The sequence below is a fragment of the Oncorhynchus clarkii genome, chromosome 1 (assembly GCF_045791955.1).
Source record: "Oncorhynchus clarkii lewisi isolate Uvic-CL-2024 chromosome 1, UVic_Ocla_1.0, whole genome shotgun sequence".
Taxonomy (NCBI): Eukaryota; Metazoa; Chordata; class Actinopteri; order Salmoniformes; family Salmonidae; genus Oncorhynchus; species Oncorhynchus clarkii.
This window is the reverse complement of record NC_092147.1, coordinates 80,719,404-80,740,890: the sequence shown is the minus strand read 5'-3', so window position 1 is coordinate 80,740,890 and position 21,487 is coordinate 80,719,404. Positions and strand designations below refer to the sequence as shown.

The window sequence follows — 21,487 nt, the reverse complement described above, 5'->3', positions numbered from 1 at the left end:
ATTTTAGGCAGCGTTTATTGCGGTGATGTAATATTTTCTAATATTGATGGAGTCCCCTAGGCTCACTAGGAATAGGTCTATAGTGACATAGTGACAGTTCCCCATGCACTTTAATGGTGGTGCGATTTATCTTCTCCACTGTCAACAATTATCATGTGGCCCTCTTAAAAAACGCCACATAATTCTAAAAATGGTGAGGGCTACAAGCATCATCTAAAACCTTGGCTGGGTAGACCTCATGTATCGGTCTTCACATTTCAACCCAATCCACTCTCCTGGAGAGACCTGTGGAAGATGGATTGAGAGCCATGGAGCTGAGAGCAACCATATTGTCCAGGCAGCCAAATCCGGGAAAGCAGGAAACTTCTTTGTTCAGCTTCCAGGCGGCTCTGGAAGCGTATTTTTCCTCTTCGTTCGGGACGCATTGACACCCCAGAACACCCCACCGCTTACATCATTCATCTGGGAGATGGTTTAGTGTGATGGGAGAACGTAAACGCTAGATGAGCCATGGACTAACAGGAGATTTAGGGTGTGTCTCAGTAGTCTAGAGTAGTTTCCTCTACACCAGTGTTTCCCAACTCCAACTCTCCAGTACCCACACCAGCACACGTTTTTGTTGTTGCCCTGGACAAAAACCACCTAATTTAACTCATTGATGGCTTGATGATTAGGTGACAAGTTGACTCAGGTGTGCTTGTCCAGGGCTACAGCCAACGTGTGTTGGAGTTGGGAAACACTGCTCTACATATTAATCTGGCGTATTGCTTTCACCTCGCCTGTGTTTTTAGATCGGTACAGATGGATGAGAGAAGATGAAGAGAGGAAGCCATGTTAAACTATTGGGATGTGCCCTCATCTTCACCTTTAGCGGAGCATACTATTCTAGTAGCCTTGTTGACAGCTCTAGTAGTGCCATCCCTAATCATCTCCCTTTTAACACTTGTTTAAAATGCACACCCTTATGTCAAAACTGGACTAGGCATCAGCTCACCACAAGTCAACTACTTACTAAACATGTCACTATTAAATAATAGATTCACGATTTTCCCCATCATATTTGCATGGCCTTACGGCAACGTCTGTGGGTTAGTCTTAAAGTATTTAAAATGTGTTTAAATATGTAGGAGAATCAAGATCTTAGAAAGTAGCTACAGTACTTGTTTATGCAATATTCACAGACTCAGGCTATGGCTGCTGGGAAAATAAGTAAGACGTATGGGCGAATTGTTTTGAACTTGTCAGAATAGAAAAATGGGAGTATGTCCGCCACTGGCCCATTCAAGTCAACCCATAAAGATACATCACTCAGCGTTGCTCTCTCCTAAAACGCTAAGGAAACATATTGTAGATTTTAAAGAGACTTTTTATTTCACCAAACTGTGTACTAAAACTAATTGGATTTGTGTCAATGGAAAAAATATCTCCCTCCCTCCCTGGGAAGGGCTTTGAACTCAATAGCTCTGACAGGGCAACCAAACGAAGGGCACATGAGGGAGTGGGACCCTTCACCACATGCCAAACACCAGGGAGGAAAATTAAATATTAAAATAGCATGGGTATCGAACTATTTTTAAATGATGTCAGGCCCGTTCATTAGGTCCGGCGAGGTAGTGAATTAAGCTCTATTTTGTGGGTGATAATTGAAATCATAGCTGTAGTCATTACCACTGACAAGTTTCTAAATAATACCCAATAAATTCCATCCACATAGCGGGCGGAGTTGTGACAGCTGGCTGTGGTAAAAACCATAAAGTACAGAATTCCCCTCTTTCGCTCTCTCTCTCTCTCCATCCATCCATCCATCCATCCATCCATCCATCCATCCATCCATCCTTTCTCCCACTCTCTGTTTCTTCATCAGTCAGTCTATCCTCTCTCTTTCCCCCTCTGTCCTCGCTCTCCCTCCCTCACTTCCTCTCTGTGCCAATAAACCGTCAGCCTTTCTCCTCTCCCCTCCAGAGTGTTGGCTGTGTGTCAGCAGTAGGGCCAACTACAGGCCTGTAGATCGCGCTCTGTGTCAGTGGCACGCCATCCGTCTTGGGATATACAATCAAAAACGTGACACACTCATCAAAGGGAATGGCACCGGTGCCCAGTATATATTTCATTTGAACAAAAGGAACATAAAGATGTTCCATTCCATTACGGAATCCAACACCACCACGAGACGGCCTGAGATTAGCGAGCGTTCCGTGGTGGAATGCCTTCTAGAAGGCCGACGGCGATGTTCTGACAGTGATTTAGGGATCAGTGGGTTTTTGTTGTGTTGCAGCACAGACATAGATAGGGATTATAAATACAGTGTTGGTGAAAGGGACTATACAGCTGGGAGATGACTGGGGGACTATGGCCTAGCTAGGCATGTACTGCTCCATTCATACTACACAGAAAGACCCTGTTGAGTGACTCTAGCTATCATTCAATAGTCTCAGCATACTGCAGATAATCCTAACTAGATTTGAGAGTATGCCTCACCTATCGATAAAATCCCTTGCTAGTGTGATTTAAAAAAGGGATCCTACACAGTCATTTGTTTATTAGGATCCCCATTAGCTTTTGCAGAAGTATCAGCTACTCTTCCTGGGGTCCACACAACAAAAACATGACAAAACATTATTGGTTGTACTCTTTGTTGGGTCAAGCCCCTGCAGATTTGGGCATGTATTTATAAGCATGCCAGAGTAGGAGTGCTGACCTGTCCACGTAATCTTACTCATCATGATCTAAAAGGCAACACTGATCCTGAAATGGGGCCAGTCTTCTCCATGGTACCTGTAGTGCTTCATTACAGTCAGAATCAGTACTGTATGTAAATACAGAGAGAGAGAGAGAGAGAGAGTTTGCTCTAAACCAGGACCATATTGCTGCCTCGCTGCGGTTTGGCTGCAACATGTGTGGGGAAAAAAATATTTTCTATCTGATACAAGATTGTCATCTTACCAAAACAGAGAGTGCATGACTTGCCCGCGAGAATATTTCTAAACAAATTTGGAAAGACTGTACTAATGTTCTCTTCCCCTTGTCTTTCTTTTTTTGAGCGAGCGTCACGTTCATTGAGGTCCCCCTCTCCAGCAGGATTTCATTTGACTAAGTGCTATGGTTCCGTTTACTTTGACACATGGGCATCAGATGCTGATAGCAAAACCTTTGATGAACCCGGTCTACAAGCACACACACAGTTGTCATGTGTTTAGCATTACAAGTTCTCTCCAGGCTATGGCATGTATCTGTTCTGCTTTTCACACAGCATTGATGAATATTAGCCAGAAAGCAGAGGCTGGCTAACCCTGGACTGGGGTGGGCTGGGGTCGGCCTGGAGGCAAAACTGGTTGTGATGATGTCATTACAACCAGATTAAACCAGTTCTAGTAAGAAACTAGCTTTGTCTGCTGAGAATCAACAGTTCAACTGACAGCAACCATCTCCAGGATAAGGTGGTTAGACTACAGATGTGGGATCTTAATTTGATCACCCTTTTCCTGCACCGCTTCATGCTTTACATACATTCACTGAAAACCCACACTAACACACGTTATTTGAACAGTATTGCACTTTTCATGTAGCCTGCTTTTTGGCCAGCTAATAGCCTAACCACAGATGAAGTAACATTATGGACTAAATGCTCAAATGTTGTCGCCGCTGGATTATTTTGCTGTGACAATATAGGTCAAATTAAGATCCTACATCTGTACGTTAGAGGGACAACAAAAAAATACATACTTTACAATAAGTTGTACAGATCCTAGTTACAGATATACTTACATGCAATTTTAATTATAATGTCTTGTTGTAATTGCATGTCGTGAGTAGCTAATTTGAAACATAATTTCTTCCTATTCATAGAATAACCAAGGTCAACTTAGTGTTGCCAAAGCTGGTAACTCTTAGTGTTCTTTCCTCCTAGAAGACACCAGTGTTTCATCAACTACCATGAGATTGCAAGTTGTCATTACTGGACAAAGATGCACAACAACTGGCGAGACGAAGAAAAACAACAGACTGACAACTCATTACATCCATTCCATCTAGTCCCATTATTCTCTCAATTTTCTCTCCCATCTCTGCACTTTACCCTGAGTGGTCCATCACTGTGGAAATTGTTTCAATGAAAATTAAAATGGAGTGTTTTCAATAGGACAGAATTGATGTGAAATTGCATATAGCTTCCAATATGAATATATTACTTCCTGGTCTGCTGGCTTTGTCTCTCTTATCTCTCCATTTTAAATCTGTCTGGAGGAACACTGTATTGGCCCTAATTCATGAGATGCAAACCTGGTTATACAGAATATTACTCCTAAATGGGACTGATAGATCAGATATGAAATATATACAAACCAGCGCCAAGTCAAACACACGGACACACACACACCACACTCCCAGTTAAGTAATTTGAAGTCTTCATACAGACGGTTTTTCATACCCCCCCCAACTGACACTTTATCTGCATACTGCTATCTCTGCAGACTGAACACTCAGCCAAGACAATGACAGCCCCTCTCTCTCCCTTGTCACTTCTCATTTCAGCCCCAGTCTGATGGCTCTTACTGGGTTTATGCCAATAATATTCCCCCCTCCCCTCCTCTGGTTCCCCATCAAACACCCAGTGTCTAGCTCTGATGGAAAAGGAGCACTTCATGTCTGTGACACCCATTTGTCAATTAGCAGGCCCCTTTCCCTGTTGACACACGGAGCCTTGAAAGACGGAGCGCCGCCTGTGACGAATTAAGAGAGACAGATGAGTGAGGCGTGTGGCGGAGTAATACCATAATGTGCTTTAGATATGAATATAAAACGACATGGATGACAGGCCATACAAGGTTTTATTTCATTTCTGAGTAGTAACCGGGGGTCGCCTCCCTACGTTGTCTTCCTTTTTCTGTTTTCATCACACTACTAACATCTCATTTGACAGGCTGGGCGACATTTAGAGCACTTTAGTTTGTTTTGTATTACCTGTGAGTTAGCATACTTGATTTCCCATTAAAATGCCAAATGGCTGCCATGGCTGACGTACTATAGCCTTTCCCTACACACACAGGTGGAGGAGGGTTGATCTGCAATGCAAAAACTCCACGTTCATCTCTCTCTACAGCTTCGGGTGGGTGTGGGGGGGGGGGGGAGCAGAGAATAACAGCCTTGATTCATTGGATGACAGTAGAGCACATGATGGGACATCAAGATTGATCTTGTCCTGGTTAAAACACAGTCATGATGGGTCTTGTCCTGGTTAGAGCACACAGTTACTGTATATCATTGTGCTGAAGAATGTAAGACTTTGTAGACTAATTTAGATGAATTTGACTATTGAGACCCAATAGTTCTATATCGTCTATTTCTGCACATTCTGTACTAAGGGGAGCACTTACATCATCAATAAAAGACGGGCGAGATAGTGAGATGTATCTGTTCAGTACAGAGTAGAGGACAGTGATCACCAAAACATACCGTACCAGTCAAAAGGTTGGACCCACCTATTCCTTCCAGGGTTTTTCTTTATTTTTTTTACAATTTTCTACATTGTATGATAATAGTGATGACATCAAAACTGTTAAATAAATCAAAATATATTTTATATGTGATTCTTCAAAGTAGCCACCCTTTGCCTTGATGACAGCTTTGCACACTCTTGGCATTCTCTCAACCAGCTTCATGCGGTAGTCACCTGGAATGCATTTCAATTAACAGGTGTGCCTTGTTGAAAGTTAATTTGAGGAATTTCTTTCCTTCTTAACTTCTCTAGGGTAGGGGCAGCATTCGGAATTTTGGATGAAAAGCATGCCCAAATTAAAACGGCCTGCTACTCGGGGCCAGGAGATATGATATGCATATAATGTAGATTTGGATAGAAAACACTCTAAAGTTTCCAAAACTGTTAAAATAGTGTCTGAGTATAACAGAACTGATTTGGCAGGCGAAAACCTGAGACAAATCCATTCAGGAAGTTTTTTGTTTTGTTTTGTTTTTGTAGTTTCTATTCAATGCCATTACAGTATCCATTGACTTGGGACTCAAATTGCAGTTCCTATGCCTTCCACTAGATGTCAACAGTCTTTAGAAATTGTTTCAGGCTTGTATTCTGATAAATGAGGGAGTAAGACCAGTCTGAATGAGTGGACCCTACCGTATCACAGAGCTTTTTCATGCGCAATCCCGAGAGAGTGCCTTTCATATTGACAACGTTATTGTCCGGTTTAAATATTTTAGATAATTTAGTCTAAAAACAACCTGAGGATTGAATATAAACATTGTTTGACATGTTTCTATGAACTTTACGGATACAATTTTGATTTTTTTGTCTGCCTGTTTTGACTGCGTTTGAGCCTGTGCATTACTGAAGAAAACGCGAACAAAACGGAGGCTTTTGGATATAAAGAGACTTTATCGAACAAAACAAAAATTTATTGAATGCCACCATATGAAGATCATCAAAGGGATTAATTTTCTCTCTATTTCTGACTTGTGTAACTTTTCTACTTGGCTGGTTACTGTTTGTAATGATTTGTCTGCTGGGCTATGTTCTCAAATAATTGTAAGGTATGCTTTCGCCGTAAAGCATTTTTGAAATCAGACAGTGGTTGGATTCACAAGAAGTTCATCTTTAAACCTATGTTTAATAGTTGTGTCTTTTCTGAATTTTTATAATGAGTATTCCTGTATTTGAATTTGGCGCTCTGCAATCTCACTGGATGTTGGCCAGGTGGAACGCTAGCATCCCACATACCCTAGAGAGGTTAACGTTCTTGAGCCAATCAGTTGTGTTGTGACAAGGTAGGGGTGGTATACAGAAGATAATATGTACTTGGTCTTTGACCAAATAGGGTTATGGCAAGAACAGCTCAAATAATCAAAGAGAAACAACAGTCCATCATTACTTTAAGCCATGAAGGTCAGTCAATACCGAAAATTTCAAGAACTTTGAAAGTTTCTTCAAGTGCAATTGCAAAAACCATCAAGCGCTATGATGAAACTGGCTCTTATGAGAACTGCCACAGGAAACAAATACAGAGTTACCTCTGCTGCAGAGGATACGTTCATTAGAGTTACCAGCCTCAGAAATTGCAGCCCAAATAAATGTAGTAACAGACATCTCAACATCAACTGTTCAGAGGAGACTGCATTAATCAGGGCTTTATGGTCGAATTGCTGCAAGGAAACCACTACTAAAGGACACCAATAAGAAGAGACTTGCGTGGGCCAAGAAACACGAGCAATGGACATTAGACTGGTGGAAATCTGTCCTTTGGTCTGGAGTCCAAATTTGAGATTTTTGGTTCCAACCGCCATGTCTTTGTGAGACGCAGAGTAGGTGAACGGATGATCTCCACATTTGTGGTTCCCACAGTGAAGCATGGAGGAGGTGTGATGGTACTTTGCTGGTGACACTGTCTGATTTATTTAGTGGGTCTATCATTTGTTTTTCAACAGGACAATGACCCAACACACATCCAGGCGGTGTAAGGGCTATTTGACCAAGGAGGAGAGTGATGGAGTGCTGCATCAGATGACCTGGCCTCCACATTCACCCAACCTCAACCAAATTGAGATGATTTGGGATGAGTTGGACTGCAGAGTAAAGGAAAAGCAGCCAACAAGTGCTCAGCAAATGTGGGAACTCCTTCAAGACTGCTGGAAAAGCATTCCAGGTGAAGCTGGTTGTGATAATGCCAAGAGTGTGCAAAGCTGTCATCAAGGGAAAGGGTGGCTACTTTGAAGAATCTAAAATAAGTTTTGATTTGTTCAACACCTTTTTGGTGACTACATGATTCCATGTGTTATTTCATAGTTTGTCTTTGCTATTTGTCTACAACTTAGAAAATAGTAAAAAATTATGAAAAACCCTAGACTGACACTGTACATCTGAACATTACGACGCAGCAGTGATCTGAACACTACGACACAGCTGTGATCACCACAACATACAACCACAACATTTCTTGTAGTTGGACACCAGGTTTGCACACATCTCAGGAGGGATTTTGTCCCACTCCTCTTTGCAGATCTTCTCCAAGTATTTAAGGTTTCGAGGCTGACGTTTGGCAAATCGAACCTTCAGCTCCCTCCACAGATTTTCTATGTTATTAAGGTCTGAAGACTGGCTAGGCCACTACAGGACCTTAATGTGCTTCTTCTTGAGCCACTCCTTTGTTGCCTTGGCCGTGTGTTTTGGATCATTGTCATGGTGGAATACCCATCCACGACCCATTTTCAATGCCCTGGCAGAGGGAAGGAGGTTCTCACCCAAGATTTGATGGTACATGGCCCCGCCCATAGTCCCTTTGATGCGGTGAAGTTGTCCTGTCCCCTTAGCAGAAAAACACACCCAAAGCATAATGTTTCCACCTCCATGTTTGATGGTGGGGATGGTGTTCTTGGGGTCATAGGCAGCATTCCTCCTCCTCCAATCACGGCGAGTTGAGTTGATGCCAGAGAGCTCCATTTTGGTCTCATCTGACCACAACACTTTCACCCAGTTGTGCTCTGAATCATTCAGATGTTCATTGGCAAACTTCAGACGGGCATGTATATGTGCTTTCTTGAGCCGGGGGACCTTGCGGGCGCTGCAGGATTTCAGTCCTTCACGGCGTAGTGTGTTACCAATTGTTTTCTTGGTGACTATGGTCCCACCTGCCTTGAGATCATAGACAAGATCCTCCCGTGTAGTTCTGGGCTGATTCCTCACCGTTCTCATGATCATTGCAACTCCATGAGGTGAGATTTTGCATGGAGCCCCAGGCAGAGCGAGATTGACAGCCCTTTTGTGTTTCTTCCATTTGCGAATAATCGCACCAACTGTTGTCACCTTCACGCCAAGCTGCTTGGCAATGGTCTTGTAGCCCATTCCAGCCTTGTGTAGGTCTCAGTCTTGTCCCTGACATCCTTGGAGAGCTCTTTGGTCTTGGCCAAGGTGGAGAGTTTGGAATCTAAATGATTGCTTCTGTGGACAAACTGAGATTAGGAGCACTCCCTTTCAGAGTGTGCTCGTAATCTCAGCTCGTTACCTGTATAAAAGACACCTGGGAGACAGAAATCTTTCTGATTGAGAGGGGGTCAAATATTTATTTCCCTCATTAAAATGAAAATCAATTTATAACATTTTTGACATGCGTTTTTCTGGATTTTTTTGTTGTTGTCTCTCACTGTTCAAATAAACCTACCATTAAAATTATAGACTGATCATTTCTTTGTCAGTGGGCAAACGTACAAAATCAGCAGGGGATCAAAAACTTTTTCCCTCACTGTACATCTGAACACCATGACGCAGCTGTGATCACCACAACATACATCTGAACACTACGACACAGCTGTGATCACCACAACATACATCTAAACACTACGACACAGCTGTGATCACCACAACATACATCTGAACACTACGACACAGCTGTGATCACCACAACATACATCTGAACACTACGACACAGCTGTGATCACCACAACATACATCTGAACACTATGACACAGCTGTGATCACCACAACATACATCTGAACACTACGATGCAGCAGTGTGGCTCAATAAAACGCTCCCCAAAGTTACCAGTGTGTGTACCTCTTGATCTGTATACAAGTACCACTACAGTTGAGACCTACTGCATGTGATGAGACAACAGGCTACACAGGACCCTAACCATCTCATTTGCGATCAGAAACAACAACACAGCCGAGCGTGGTGGTGACAAGGAGGAAACCTGTCAAATTATTCTCTTTACTAACAAGTCTCAATGTAATGTTTCGTCTGAAAAGAGATGTGACTTGTCTGTTGCACTGAAACAACCAGATAATGTTAGTATTTATTCTCCTCAGGTGTCATATATGATATTACAGCAGGTAACAGATTGAAACCCCTATGACAGACACTGGCTCTAGTAGTAACCATTAGATAGTAGTGGTGTCTACAGTGTATTCCCCATCGTCGCAATGTCTCTCTCACACACACACACCTGAAACTAAGTGGACAGCACAATAATATCCACCCCTGTCCTCCAACTGCTACATTGGTCTAGGAGTCTCACTCTCTCAACACATCGATGAGGCAGCCGGACAGGTTGGCATGGGGATATGAGGTGTAGGTGTGACAGGCTGCTACACCAACTTTATCTCCTGACTTTCCCTTCACACACACACACACACACACACACACACACACACACACACACACACACACACACACACACACACACACACACACACACACACACACACACACACACACACACACACACACACACACACACACACACACACACACACACACACACACTTCAGTGACAGGTGCTGCCTCATTTTCACTGACACTCATTGTCAAGTTAGTGGATGAGAGCTGTTAACTGGGCTGACGGATATAAACATATTATACTGAAGACAGTCCACTCCCACTGTCTGACAAAGTGTCAGTCGTCAAGGCAGTTAGCACTTGGGTTACTTTTGGCGTCACCGAAATGGGGTCACAATTGTGAAACGCTGGTGTGTCTACAGAGCGGTACCGTGAAACAAATCTTGATAGGGGCGAGGAGACGTCAAGCACTTGTTTTGAAGTGATTCATAACAAGTACAGGCGGTATCACAGAGAGTTCCTCTCATCAGGGACAGACTACATGTTTTACACAGAGCTGTGGGACTGGGTTCCTTTGTCCTCAAGGGGAGTTCTTATGGGGATAACTACGACCCTGAGCTAGCGAGAGAAAGAGTGAGCGAGAAAGAAAATAGCTGCCACCACCCATCACTCTACTTCCTGATTCGTTTATCACCGTCACGTCTGCTCGCTAATTGAAATTCACAGCTCCACCCAATCATGTGACTTCCACAGCCTCCAATCATCGCAAAGGATGCCTTTATTAAAAGGGTAGTTAATTTACACTATGCAACAGGATAAGTTGTTTCATTAGGCCACATGACCAGAAAACTCCAGAACGTACAGGAACCAGAGTTTTGCTGGTCAGAAATTAAATACTGGCCCTAGATATGAGATGGTGGGAGCTAGAAAAGTGAGATGTCTTGATGACATGAATACAAGCCTCACCAGTAATAAGTTTAGAGGGAAATCAAATAGTTTGTAATCCAACAACTAATACACAACTATCAGTCAATCAATCAATACTATCAGTGGCAAATGGCTTGGGTAACTTCTCCCCTGTCCAGAGAATCCTTTGAAGTCCAATAATAATATCTGAAATCTAAGATTCCCCCTTAACCAAATGAAATATTAATAATGAAATGAGAAATGTCAGAGATATACATATTTGATTTTGGACATCAAGTTCTTAACCTTTGTGGGATAGGGGCAGCATTTTCACTTTTGGATGAATAGCGTGCCCAGAGTGAACTGCCTCCTACTCTGTCCCAGATGCTAATATATGCATATTATTATTAGTATTGGATAGAAAAAACTCTAACGTTTTTAAAACTGTTTGAATGATGTCTGTGAGTATAACAGAACTCATATGGCAGGCGAAAACCTGAGAAAAATCCAACCAGGAAGTGGGAAATCTGAGGTTTGTAGTTTTTCAACTCAGCCCCCATTGAAGATACAGGGTGATATTAGTTGTTTCACTTCCCAAGGCTTCCACTAGATGTCAACAGTATTTATAACCTGTTTTGAGGATTCTACTCTAAAGGAGGGGCTCATAAGGGCTCTTTGAGTGAGTGGTCTGGCAGAGTGCCACAGCCTCGGTCTGGCGCGCTCACGTGAAGGTAGCTACGTTCCACTTCATTTGTACAGACAAAGGAATTGTCCGGTTGGAACATTAATTAAGATTTAAGTTAAAAACATCCTAAAGATTGATTCCATACTTAGGTTGGCATGTTTCTATGGGCTGTAACGGAACGTCCGACGCGACCTGAATGCGCGACCTGAACGCGCGACCTGAACGCGCTTTTGGATTTGTTTATCAGATGCCCTAACAAAAGAAGATATATTTGGACATAACTGATGGACATTATCGAACAAATCAAATATTTATGGTGGAACTGGGATTCCTGGGAGTGCATTCTGATGAAGATCATCAAAGGTAAGTGAATATTTAAAATGCTATTTCTGAGTAATGTTGACTACCCAATATGGCGGGTATCTTTTTGGCTGCTTTGTTGTCTAAAGGCTGTACTCAGATTATTGCATGGTTTGCTTTCTCCGTAAAGTTTTTTTGAAATCTGACACAGCAATTGCATTAAGGAGAAGTTTAGCTAAAGTTTCATGTATAATAGCCGTATCTTTACCAATGTTCATTATGAGTATTTCTGTAAATTGATGTGGCTCTCTGCAATATCACCGCATGTTTTAGAACTACTGAACGTAATGCGCCAATGTAAACTCAGATTTGTTTTAATATAAATACAAACTTTATCAAACAAAACATACATGTACTGTGTAACATGAAGTCCTATGAGTGTCATCTGATGAAGATCAAAGGTTAGTGATTAATTCTCTCTATTTCTGCTTTTTGTGACTCCTCTCTTTGGCTGGAAAAAATGGCTGTGTTTTTCTGTGGCTTGGTGGTGACCTAACATAATCTTTTGTGGTGCTTTTGCTGTAAATCCTTTTTGAAATCAGACACTATGGCTGGATTAACGAGAATTGTATCTTTAAAATGGTGTAAAATACTTGTATGCTTGAGGAATGTTAATTATGAGATTTTTGTTGTTTTGAATTTGCACCCTGCACTTTCACTGGCTGTTGCGGAACCTCAGTCCTAGACAGGTTAATGTGACGCGATCAAGAACGAGGAACAATTATGCGGGCCTTGATATTTTCTAAAACCAACACAAATGATTTTATTTAACTTGGCAAGTCAGTTAAGAACAAATTCTTATTTACAATGACGACCTACCAAAAGGCCTCCTGCAGGGACGGGGGCTGGGATTAAAAATAAAAATATAGGACAAAACACACATCACGACAAGCAAGACACCACAACACTACATAAAAAGAGACCTAAGACAACAACATTGCAGAAACACTTGAGAACATAGCATGGAAGCAACACCACATGAAAACAACATGGTAGCAAAACAACATGGCAGCAGAACAACATGGTAGCAGTACAAAACATGGTACAAACATTATTGGGCACAGACAACAGCACAAAGGCAAGAAGGTAGAGACAACAATACATCACGCAAAGCAGCCACAACTGTCAGTAAGTGTCCATGATTGAGCCTTTGAATGAAGAGATGGAGATTAAACTGTCCAGTTAGTGTTTTTTTGCAGCTCGTTCCAGTCGCTAGCGGCATCAAACTGAAAAGAGAAGCGACCCAGGGATGTGTGTGCTTTGAGGACCTTTAACAGAGTGTGACTGGCAGAACGGGTGTTGTATGTGGAGGATGAGGGCTGTAATAGGTATCTCAGATAGGGGGAGTGAGCTCTAAGAGGGTTTTATAAATAAGCATCAACCAGTGGGTCTTGCGACGGGTATACAGAGATGACCAGTTTACAGAGGCGTATAGAGTGCAGTGATGTGTACTATAATGATTGGTTGCAAATCTGATGGCCGAATGGTAAAGAACGCTCGAGAGCACCCTTACCTGCTGATTTATAAATGTCTCCGTAATCTAGCATGGGTAGATTTGTCATCTGAATCCGTGTTAATTTGGCAGCTGGGGTGAAAGAGAAGCGATTATGATAGAGGAAACCAAGTCTAGATTTAACCAGTTTGATATGTGCTGAGAGAAGGACAGTGTACGGTCTAGCCATACTACCAAGAACTTGTATGAGGGGACTACCTCAAGCTCTAAACCCTCAGAGGTAGTAATCACACTGGTGGGTAGAGGGGCATTCTTCTTACCAAACCACATGACCTTTCTTTTGGAGGTGTTCAAAATAAGGTTAAGGGCAGAGAACGCTTGTGGACACTAAGAAAGCTTTGTTGTAGAGCATTTAACACAAAATCTGGAGAGGGGCCAGCTGAGTATAAGACTGTATCATCTGCATATAAATGGATGAGAGAGCTTCCTACTGCCTGAGCTATGTTGTTGATGTAAATTGAGAAGAGTGTGGGGCCTAGGATCGAGCCTTGGGGTACTCCCTTGGTGACAGGCAGTGGCTGAGACCGCAAATGTTCTGACTTTATACACTGCACTCTTTGAGAGATGTAGTTAGCAAACCAGGCAAAAGACCACTCAGAGACACCAATACTCCTTAGCCGGCCCACAAGAATGGAATGGTCTACCATATCAAAAGTGTTGGCCAAGTCAATAAAAATAGCAGCACAACATTGCTTAGAATCAAGGGCAATGGTGACATCATTTAGGACTTTTAAAGTTGCTGTGACACATCCACAATCTGACCAAAAACCAGATTGCATACCAGAGAGAATACTATAGACATCAAGAAAACCAGTCAGTTGATTATTCACAAGTTTTCCCAAACTTTTGACAAACAGGGCAAATAGAAATTGGCCTATAACTGTTAGGATCAGCTTGATCTCCCCTTTCAATAAAGGACGCAAAATGGCTGCCTTCCAAGCAATGGGAACCTCCCCAGAAAGGAGAGAGAGGTTAAAAAGGTCAGAGATAGGCTTGGCGATGATAAGGGCAGCAACCTTAAAGAAGAAAGGGTCTAAACCATCTGACCCAGATGTTTTTTAAGGGGGTCAAGTTTAAGGAGCTCCTTTAGCACATCGGACTCAGTGAAGGCCTGCAGGGAGAAACTTTGTAGTTGGGCAGGGGAAAAGGAGAGAGGAGCATCAGGGCTAGTCACATTAGAAGGGATGGGAGATGAGGAATTGTTGGATGGGCAATGAGACATAGCGGAGTCAAACAGGATTCCTAACTTAATGAAGTGGTGATTAAAGAGCTCAGCCATGTGTTTCTTGTCAGTAACAACCACATCAACATTAAGGGACATGGGCAGCTGTGAGGATGAGGGTTTATTCTCCAGGTCTTTAACCGTTTTCCAGAACTCCTTGGGGTTAGAACCACAGAGAGAGAGAACTGCTCCTTAAAGTAACTAACTTTGGCCTTCCAGATAGCCTGAGTGCACTTCTCATTTGCCTGAACGAGAGCCAGTCAGCCTGAGTATGCGCGTGCCAAGCTTTTCGACAAATGGAATTCTTGAGGTGGAGTAACTGCCAGATCACGGTCGAAACAGGGGCAGAATCTGTTTTTAATTCTCATTTTCTTTATGGGGGTGTGTTTGTTAAAAAAAAAGAAGGTCAAAGCATCTTCGAAAGAGGGGATCAAGCTGATTCTATACCAATTTACTGAGGCCAGGTCATGAAGGAAGGCTTGCTCATTAAAGTTTTTTAGCAAGTGTCTCTGACAAATGAGGACAGGTTGTTTCACTGAGCAGACATTACCAACACAGACTGTAAAACAGTGATCACTAAGGTCATTACAGAAAACACCAGACTGATACCTGTCAGGATTATTTGTGAGGATCACATCGAGGAGAGTAGCCTTTTCTGGGTGTTTGGAGTCATACCTTATGGGATTGGTAATAATCACCTAGCAGGACAAATTCAGATTTAGTGTAAGGGGCCAGGAGAGAGCTTAGGGCAGGTAGGGTACAGGCCGGTGCTGATGGAGGACAATAGCACCCAGCAACAGTCAACAAAGAGCTATTTGAAAGTTTAATGCTTAAAGCCAGCAAATCAAATTGTTCAGGGACAGACTTGGTGGAGACAACTGAGCACTGAAGATTGCCACTCCAACACCTTTGGAAGATCTGTTGTGCCGAAAAAGGTTATAACCAGAAAAGGTTAACATCAGTATTCAAAACACTGTTCCTTAACCACGTCTTAGTAATGACCAACACATCTGGATTGGAGCTGTGAACCCACACTTTCAATTCATCAATTTTAGGTAATAAGCTTCTAGTGTTAACGTGCAGAAAACCCAGGCTTTTACAAGAGCAGAAATCAGTGAAACAGAGTCAAAATTGGGTAGATGGGCCAGGGTGTACATGCACATTTCCAGATGTGATCAGCAGTGATACAATCAGGGCACGGCAGAGGACAGGGAGAGCTCTGCAGTGTTGATTTTTTATGACATTTGAATGTGCATCAGATGGCAACAAGATCATATTGTACAGCAATTGCATCAGGTAAACTAGGCCTGTAGGAGTCAACATCCATGAAGCCATCTGTAACAGCTAACAAGCTACCATGTCCTGTATGGAAGGTAGACATTACTGTATTTTAGAGCTATGCAACATGGACAGTCTGTCTAACTATATCCCTCTTTGCACACGTCCAGTGTATGAGGAATATTTAGGGAAATAATAGCCTGGTTCCAGATCTGTTTGTGCTGTCTTGCTAACTGATTACCATAGATGTTGGCAAGACGGCACAAACATATCTGAGACCAGGCTAGGGAAACACTCAAATCACCTCACCACAACTGGATGATGGTGGGAGCACTAGAGAGGATCACTTTCGTCAAGTCAGTGACCATCATTGGTCAGCGCCTTTCAAAGTGTGTTGCATTATGGGGATACAAATTGTCCGACTTACGCCTGCCTACATGTCGACTACATGAACTTCACACAACCTCTCACCAATTGATTGTACAATGTACACACATATATTTTCAGTGTGTGATATGGGGGTTGGAGACATAATTATTTCAACATTATAAAGAACAACTTTTATAAACAATGGAAACACTGCCATGTTGATCTGAGCCTTGCTGTTGGAAAACCACATCAGTGTCCAACTTTAGGCTCTCGCAGACACACCTTCCCCGACTGCACTCCTCAACTTTCATCTACAGTTGTTTGCTCTCGCCTTACCACTCAAACGAGCCCATAGACTACATGGGACTAGAGGTTTTTTGTTACCACTGACTGCAACCAACCTGTCCAGGAGAAACTTAGGGCCTTGGACACAGTATAACCATGACTCTTCAGTGGGTCATATGATTGAGTGTAGTCTGGCCCAGGAGTGGGAGGGTGAACGGAAAGGCTCTGGAGCAACGAACCGCCCTTGCTGTCTGCCTGGCCGGTTCCCCTCTTTCCACTGGGATTCTCTGCCTCTAACCCTATTACAGGGGCTGAGTCACTGGCTTACTGGGGCTCTCTCATGCCGTCCCTGGAGGGGGTGCGTCACCTGAGTGGGTTGAGGCGCCCCCCCCCCCCCCCCCCCCCCCCCCCCCCTTGGGTTGTGCCGTGGCGGAGGTCTTTGTGGGCTATACTCAGCCTTGTCTCAGGATGGTAAGTTGGTGGTTGAAGATATCCCTCTAGTGGTGTGGGGGCTGTGCTTTGGCAAAGTGGGTGGGGTTATATCCTTCCTGTTTGGCCCTGTCCGGGGGTGTCCTCGGAGTGGGCCACAGTGTCTCCTGACCCCTCCTGTCTCAGTTTACTCAGGGGGGCTAGGGTCAGTTTGTTATATCTGGAGTACTTCTCCTGTCCTATTCGGTGTCCTGTGTGAATCTAGGTGTGCGTTCTCTAATTCTCTCCTTCTCTCTTTCTCTCTCTCGGAGGACCTGAGCCCTAAGGACCATGCCCCAGGACTACCTGACATGATGACTCCTTGCTGTCCCCAGTCCACCTGGCTGTGCTGCTGCTCCAGTTTCAACTGTTCTGCCTTAATATTATTTGACCATGCTGGTCATTTATGAACATTTGAACATCTTGGCCATGTTCTGTTATCTCCACCCGGCACAGCCAGAAGAGGACTGGCCATCCCACATATGCTCTCTCTAATTCTCTCTTTCTTTCTCTCTCTCGGAGGACCTGAGCCCTAGGACCATGCCCCAGGAATACCTGACATGATGACTCCTTGCTGTCCCCAGTCCACCTGACTGTGCTGCTGCTCCAGTTTCAACTGTTCTGCCTTATTATTATTCGACCATGCTGGTCATTTATGAACATTTGAACATCTTGACCATGTTTTGTTATAATCTCCACCCGGCACAGCCAGAAGAGGACTGGCCACCCCACATAGCCTGGTTCCTCTCTAGGTTTCTTCCTAGGTTTTGGCCTTTCTAGGGAGTTTTTCCTAGCCACCGTGCTTCTACACCTGCATTGCTTGCTGTTTGGGGTTTTAGGCTGGGTTTCTGTACAGCACTTTGAGATATCAGCTGATGTACGAAGGGCTATATAAATACATTTGATTTGATTTGATTTGATGGATGTATGATTGTATTGAAGTCAATTTTGATAAATCAATAGGCTTCAAAGGACTGTCTCTTTGCCTCCTGTGTCTCTAGAGTTTCTGCCTAGGATGACTCTAAGGTTAGTGAAAGGCACAAGTCAAACCACAAAACAAGTAATCACACTGTTCATAACCTGTACAAAAAGCAATATAAAACATATCTACAATCTAATATAATATATAACATATCTATTATATAGAAACATACCTATAATATAACATATAACATATGTATAATGTAATAGATATGAGAATGCGATCATTCATTACTCAAGGAAAATAATGTCATCAGCATTTGAATGACATCAATCAACACATTTACTAAAAGATCTAGCCTACTAACTGTTCTCTTGTTGTTAACTGTGTAATAACAACTCAAAACCCAGCAAATGACCAACCCGTCTAACATTATTACATCCAATGAAAGAGAACTGCAGTTTACACATTTTACCACATTGCCTTTGTTTCGCATTCAAGGGGGGCAATCATGTCTGAAATCTTCAGAGTTTGACGCCCTCAGCGAATGAAAAGGCAGGCAAATCAAACTCCAGCCAACACAACGCTAGCTTTTCAATCGCTGCGGTTCATTAGGATTATTAATGCTTTGATAAGCACACATTTATTCACGACAGACTGGGCTGGGGTGCGGGACTTAGCAATTATTAACGTGACAGGACTCGGGAGCAAAGCGAATCAATTAAACAAAAATCCCCATTTCCAGCACAGACAATGCTGGACGACGACAATTTTCGACGAAGTGACAAAAAGAGCCTCCATTCAGAGGCCTTTCAAGGCCCTGACAGGTCAAGAAACAAAAGCACCTTCTAACCATCATCTCTCCTCTTTTAGTTGTCAGATCAACTTTGCCAGTCCTGCTGCTGAGATGACTGAGACGGCACCCACACCCCCTGCTCCCTCGCTCTGAACCAGCTGCCACAAGGTGATTCTTCAGGTCCTGTCAGAAGGATCTTTTATTCTATTTGGCCCCTGCATTAACATGTCACATTTATTGATCAGGCCTTTAATTCAGCCACAGCGTGGTAGCAGCCAACCCAGCTCTCCGCTGCTCAGTGTCTCCTAAATAGCACCATATTCCCTATAGCCCACTACTTTTGACCAGGGCCTGAGGACTGCCGTTTGGGATGCATCCTGCCATGACAGCCATGACAAAAAATGTTGATGTGCTCTTGAGCAAGGCAATTAACCCTAATTGTTCCTGTACAGTAATAAGAGTGTCTGCTAAATGACTAAAATGTACACGTACAATGGGCACACTGGGATATTTCTACTGAATTACATCAACCTATCTTTATCAGATAAGGTGGTAAAAACAATGAAGGCAGGTCAGTGTACCATCCATCTACACTGAGTAAACCAAACATTTGGGACACCTTCTTAATATTGAGTTGCGTCCACCCACCACCACACTGTGATGACTGCATGAATATGCAAGGCCTGTATGCAATCCTATTTATATGTAATCTAGTGTAAGAGTATGTATATTCCTTATAATAATTTATAATGACTTATGAATGAAGGGTATGATTACACAGTTGTGCCTTAATTAATAAGACATTTGACCTAACACAAAGCATCACCCTCAAGGCAGCACTGTGTCCATGGAAGTATTCACGACTCATCTCAGCTCATCTCCTACCTTAGCTGATTGAAGCTGAGATCTAGCCGTCGTGCCAAGCATCCATATTTTTTTCCAAGGAACTCTGGGATGTCCTCACAGTCATGTCCAATATAGGAAACCTGTAAAGCAACAACAGAGAGATACATAGATACATGTTAATTAATGGGATACAACAGGGACAGAGTGGGCAGAGTGGGCAGAGTGGGCAGAGTGGCCCGGGCATTTCTAACACACCGTTGGATTATTTTCCTTGAGGTCCTCATTGTTAACCAAATTATGATCAGTATGTGCAAAAAAAATTACATTTTAGACAGGACTACTGGGCTAAAGGTGGACCAGCACATCAGGCATCTGCCCAAACTGCTCTATGGCCAGTCCGTTTCTGGGTTAAAGTGAGTAAGAGTAAATAGCCCATGGTGGAGTGAATGTGTTTAAGCTTATGGGGCAGGGTAGGTGGTATGGTGAACGGTTTACCTTTGTTTGTGACCTGAGGACTTGTGAAACAAACAACAATACATTCTCTATCAGCTACACATCCAATAATATTAATTTTCTTGATTGAGAAAATGATTGTACTCAGGGCACCATCGTGAATGAAACCATGGTCTCATTTGTGCTCCCCTGAATAGTTAGTTAAATCAATGACAGAATATTGGACATTGAATGTATTTAAGCCATTTGATGGCTCGGCCAATGTGAGAGACCTTCCAGGTAGCCTATGTTTGATACCTGGTCAGTTACATTGTCACTTTAATTTAAACATGCCCTGTAACCTTTAAGGTGCACGGTAGTATATTGACTCTGTACACCTGCCCTGTGCACACAACTGTGCTCACTGCTCAGCTTCGACACATTGATAAAACACCATCGAATAGACTAGATCATAAAGCCATGTCTGCGCTGCAGTAATGCGTTTCAAACTTTATAAAAACGAGCTTGCATTCTACCTGCCAAAACACTACAGTTCCGCAACTGTTCTGAAAAGTTATTTAAGTCACATGACAGTAGCAGCACATGACAATGGAGGCAATGCAGCGTAGCCTACCAGAAATGCACGAAAAACAAATCCTCTAAGCGACATACACTGATAACTATCCGACTGTATACTGTTCGTTTATAATTGTAAACGATAAATGCTACCAACACTAAATGTTTTAAATGATTCACACTTACTTGGGTTCCATTCATTGTGACCATAGAGTCGCTGCATGCCATGATGATGACAGTTCAGTTACTAGGCTACCTCTGTGAAATAACTACTGGAGTGGAACTGGTACAGGTACTCTTCTGCTTTAAAATACAATTGTAAAACTTTACTGTCAGTAGCTTTCCAAAAAGTTCACTATTTTGTTTGCTTTACTTGAGGTTTCGAATTTACTTCTTCCGCATACTTCCTCCGAATCAGCTGATCCAATGCGGAAACGCGCTATTACTAGTATTATGGCAGGATTCGCTTGTGTCGCATTTCAGAGTGGTGGTGACAGTCCTTAACCTAAAATGCCATAGGCCTATATTCTTAGTTATTGTTCCTGAACTGTGGTTGGAACTAGTTACGATATAGGCTAGGCTAAGAGCTTGAGCTTGAGCTTAAAGTTGGAATAAGATTGCATCTGGAACAGGTGATTGGTAGAATGCAAAACACTAGACTATTTACTATTAATCATCAGTGCAAGCCTTATAGGATGTGGGATACTTAGCCTACTTACACACTATTTGTTTGGGGTTCACTGGGGACCATTAGCTGATACTGGTAACCTG

The 21,487-nt window shown here is 42.9% G+C and overlaps 1 protein-coding gene across 1 annotated transcript in view; it reads right to left on the bottom strand.

Annotated features, from left to right (window-relative positions):
• The window catches only part of LOC139417975 (leucine-rich melanocyte differentiation-associated protein-like), a 420,419-nt gene extending 399,234 nt beyond the window's left edge, over positions 1-21,185 (bottom strand). The window contains exons 1-2 of the mRNA XM_071167016.1: positions 20,903-21,185; positions 19,748-19,848 (exon numbers count right to left, since the gene is read on the bottom strand). Coding sequence (XP_071023117.1) covers positions 19,748-19,848; positions 20,903-20,944 — 143 coding nt within the window. The 5' untranslated portion in view covers positions 20,945-21,185. The remainder of the gene's footprint in view (positions 1-19,747; positions 19,849-20,902) is intronic.
• Positions 21,186-21,487: the final 302 nt, after the last annotated feature.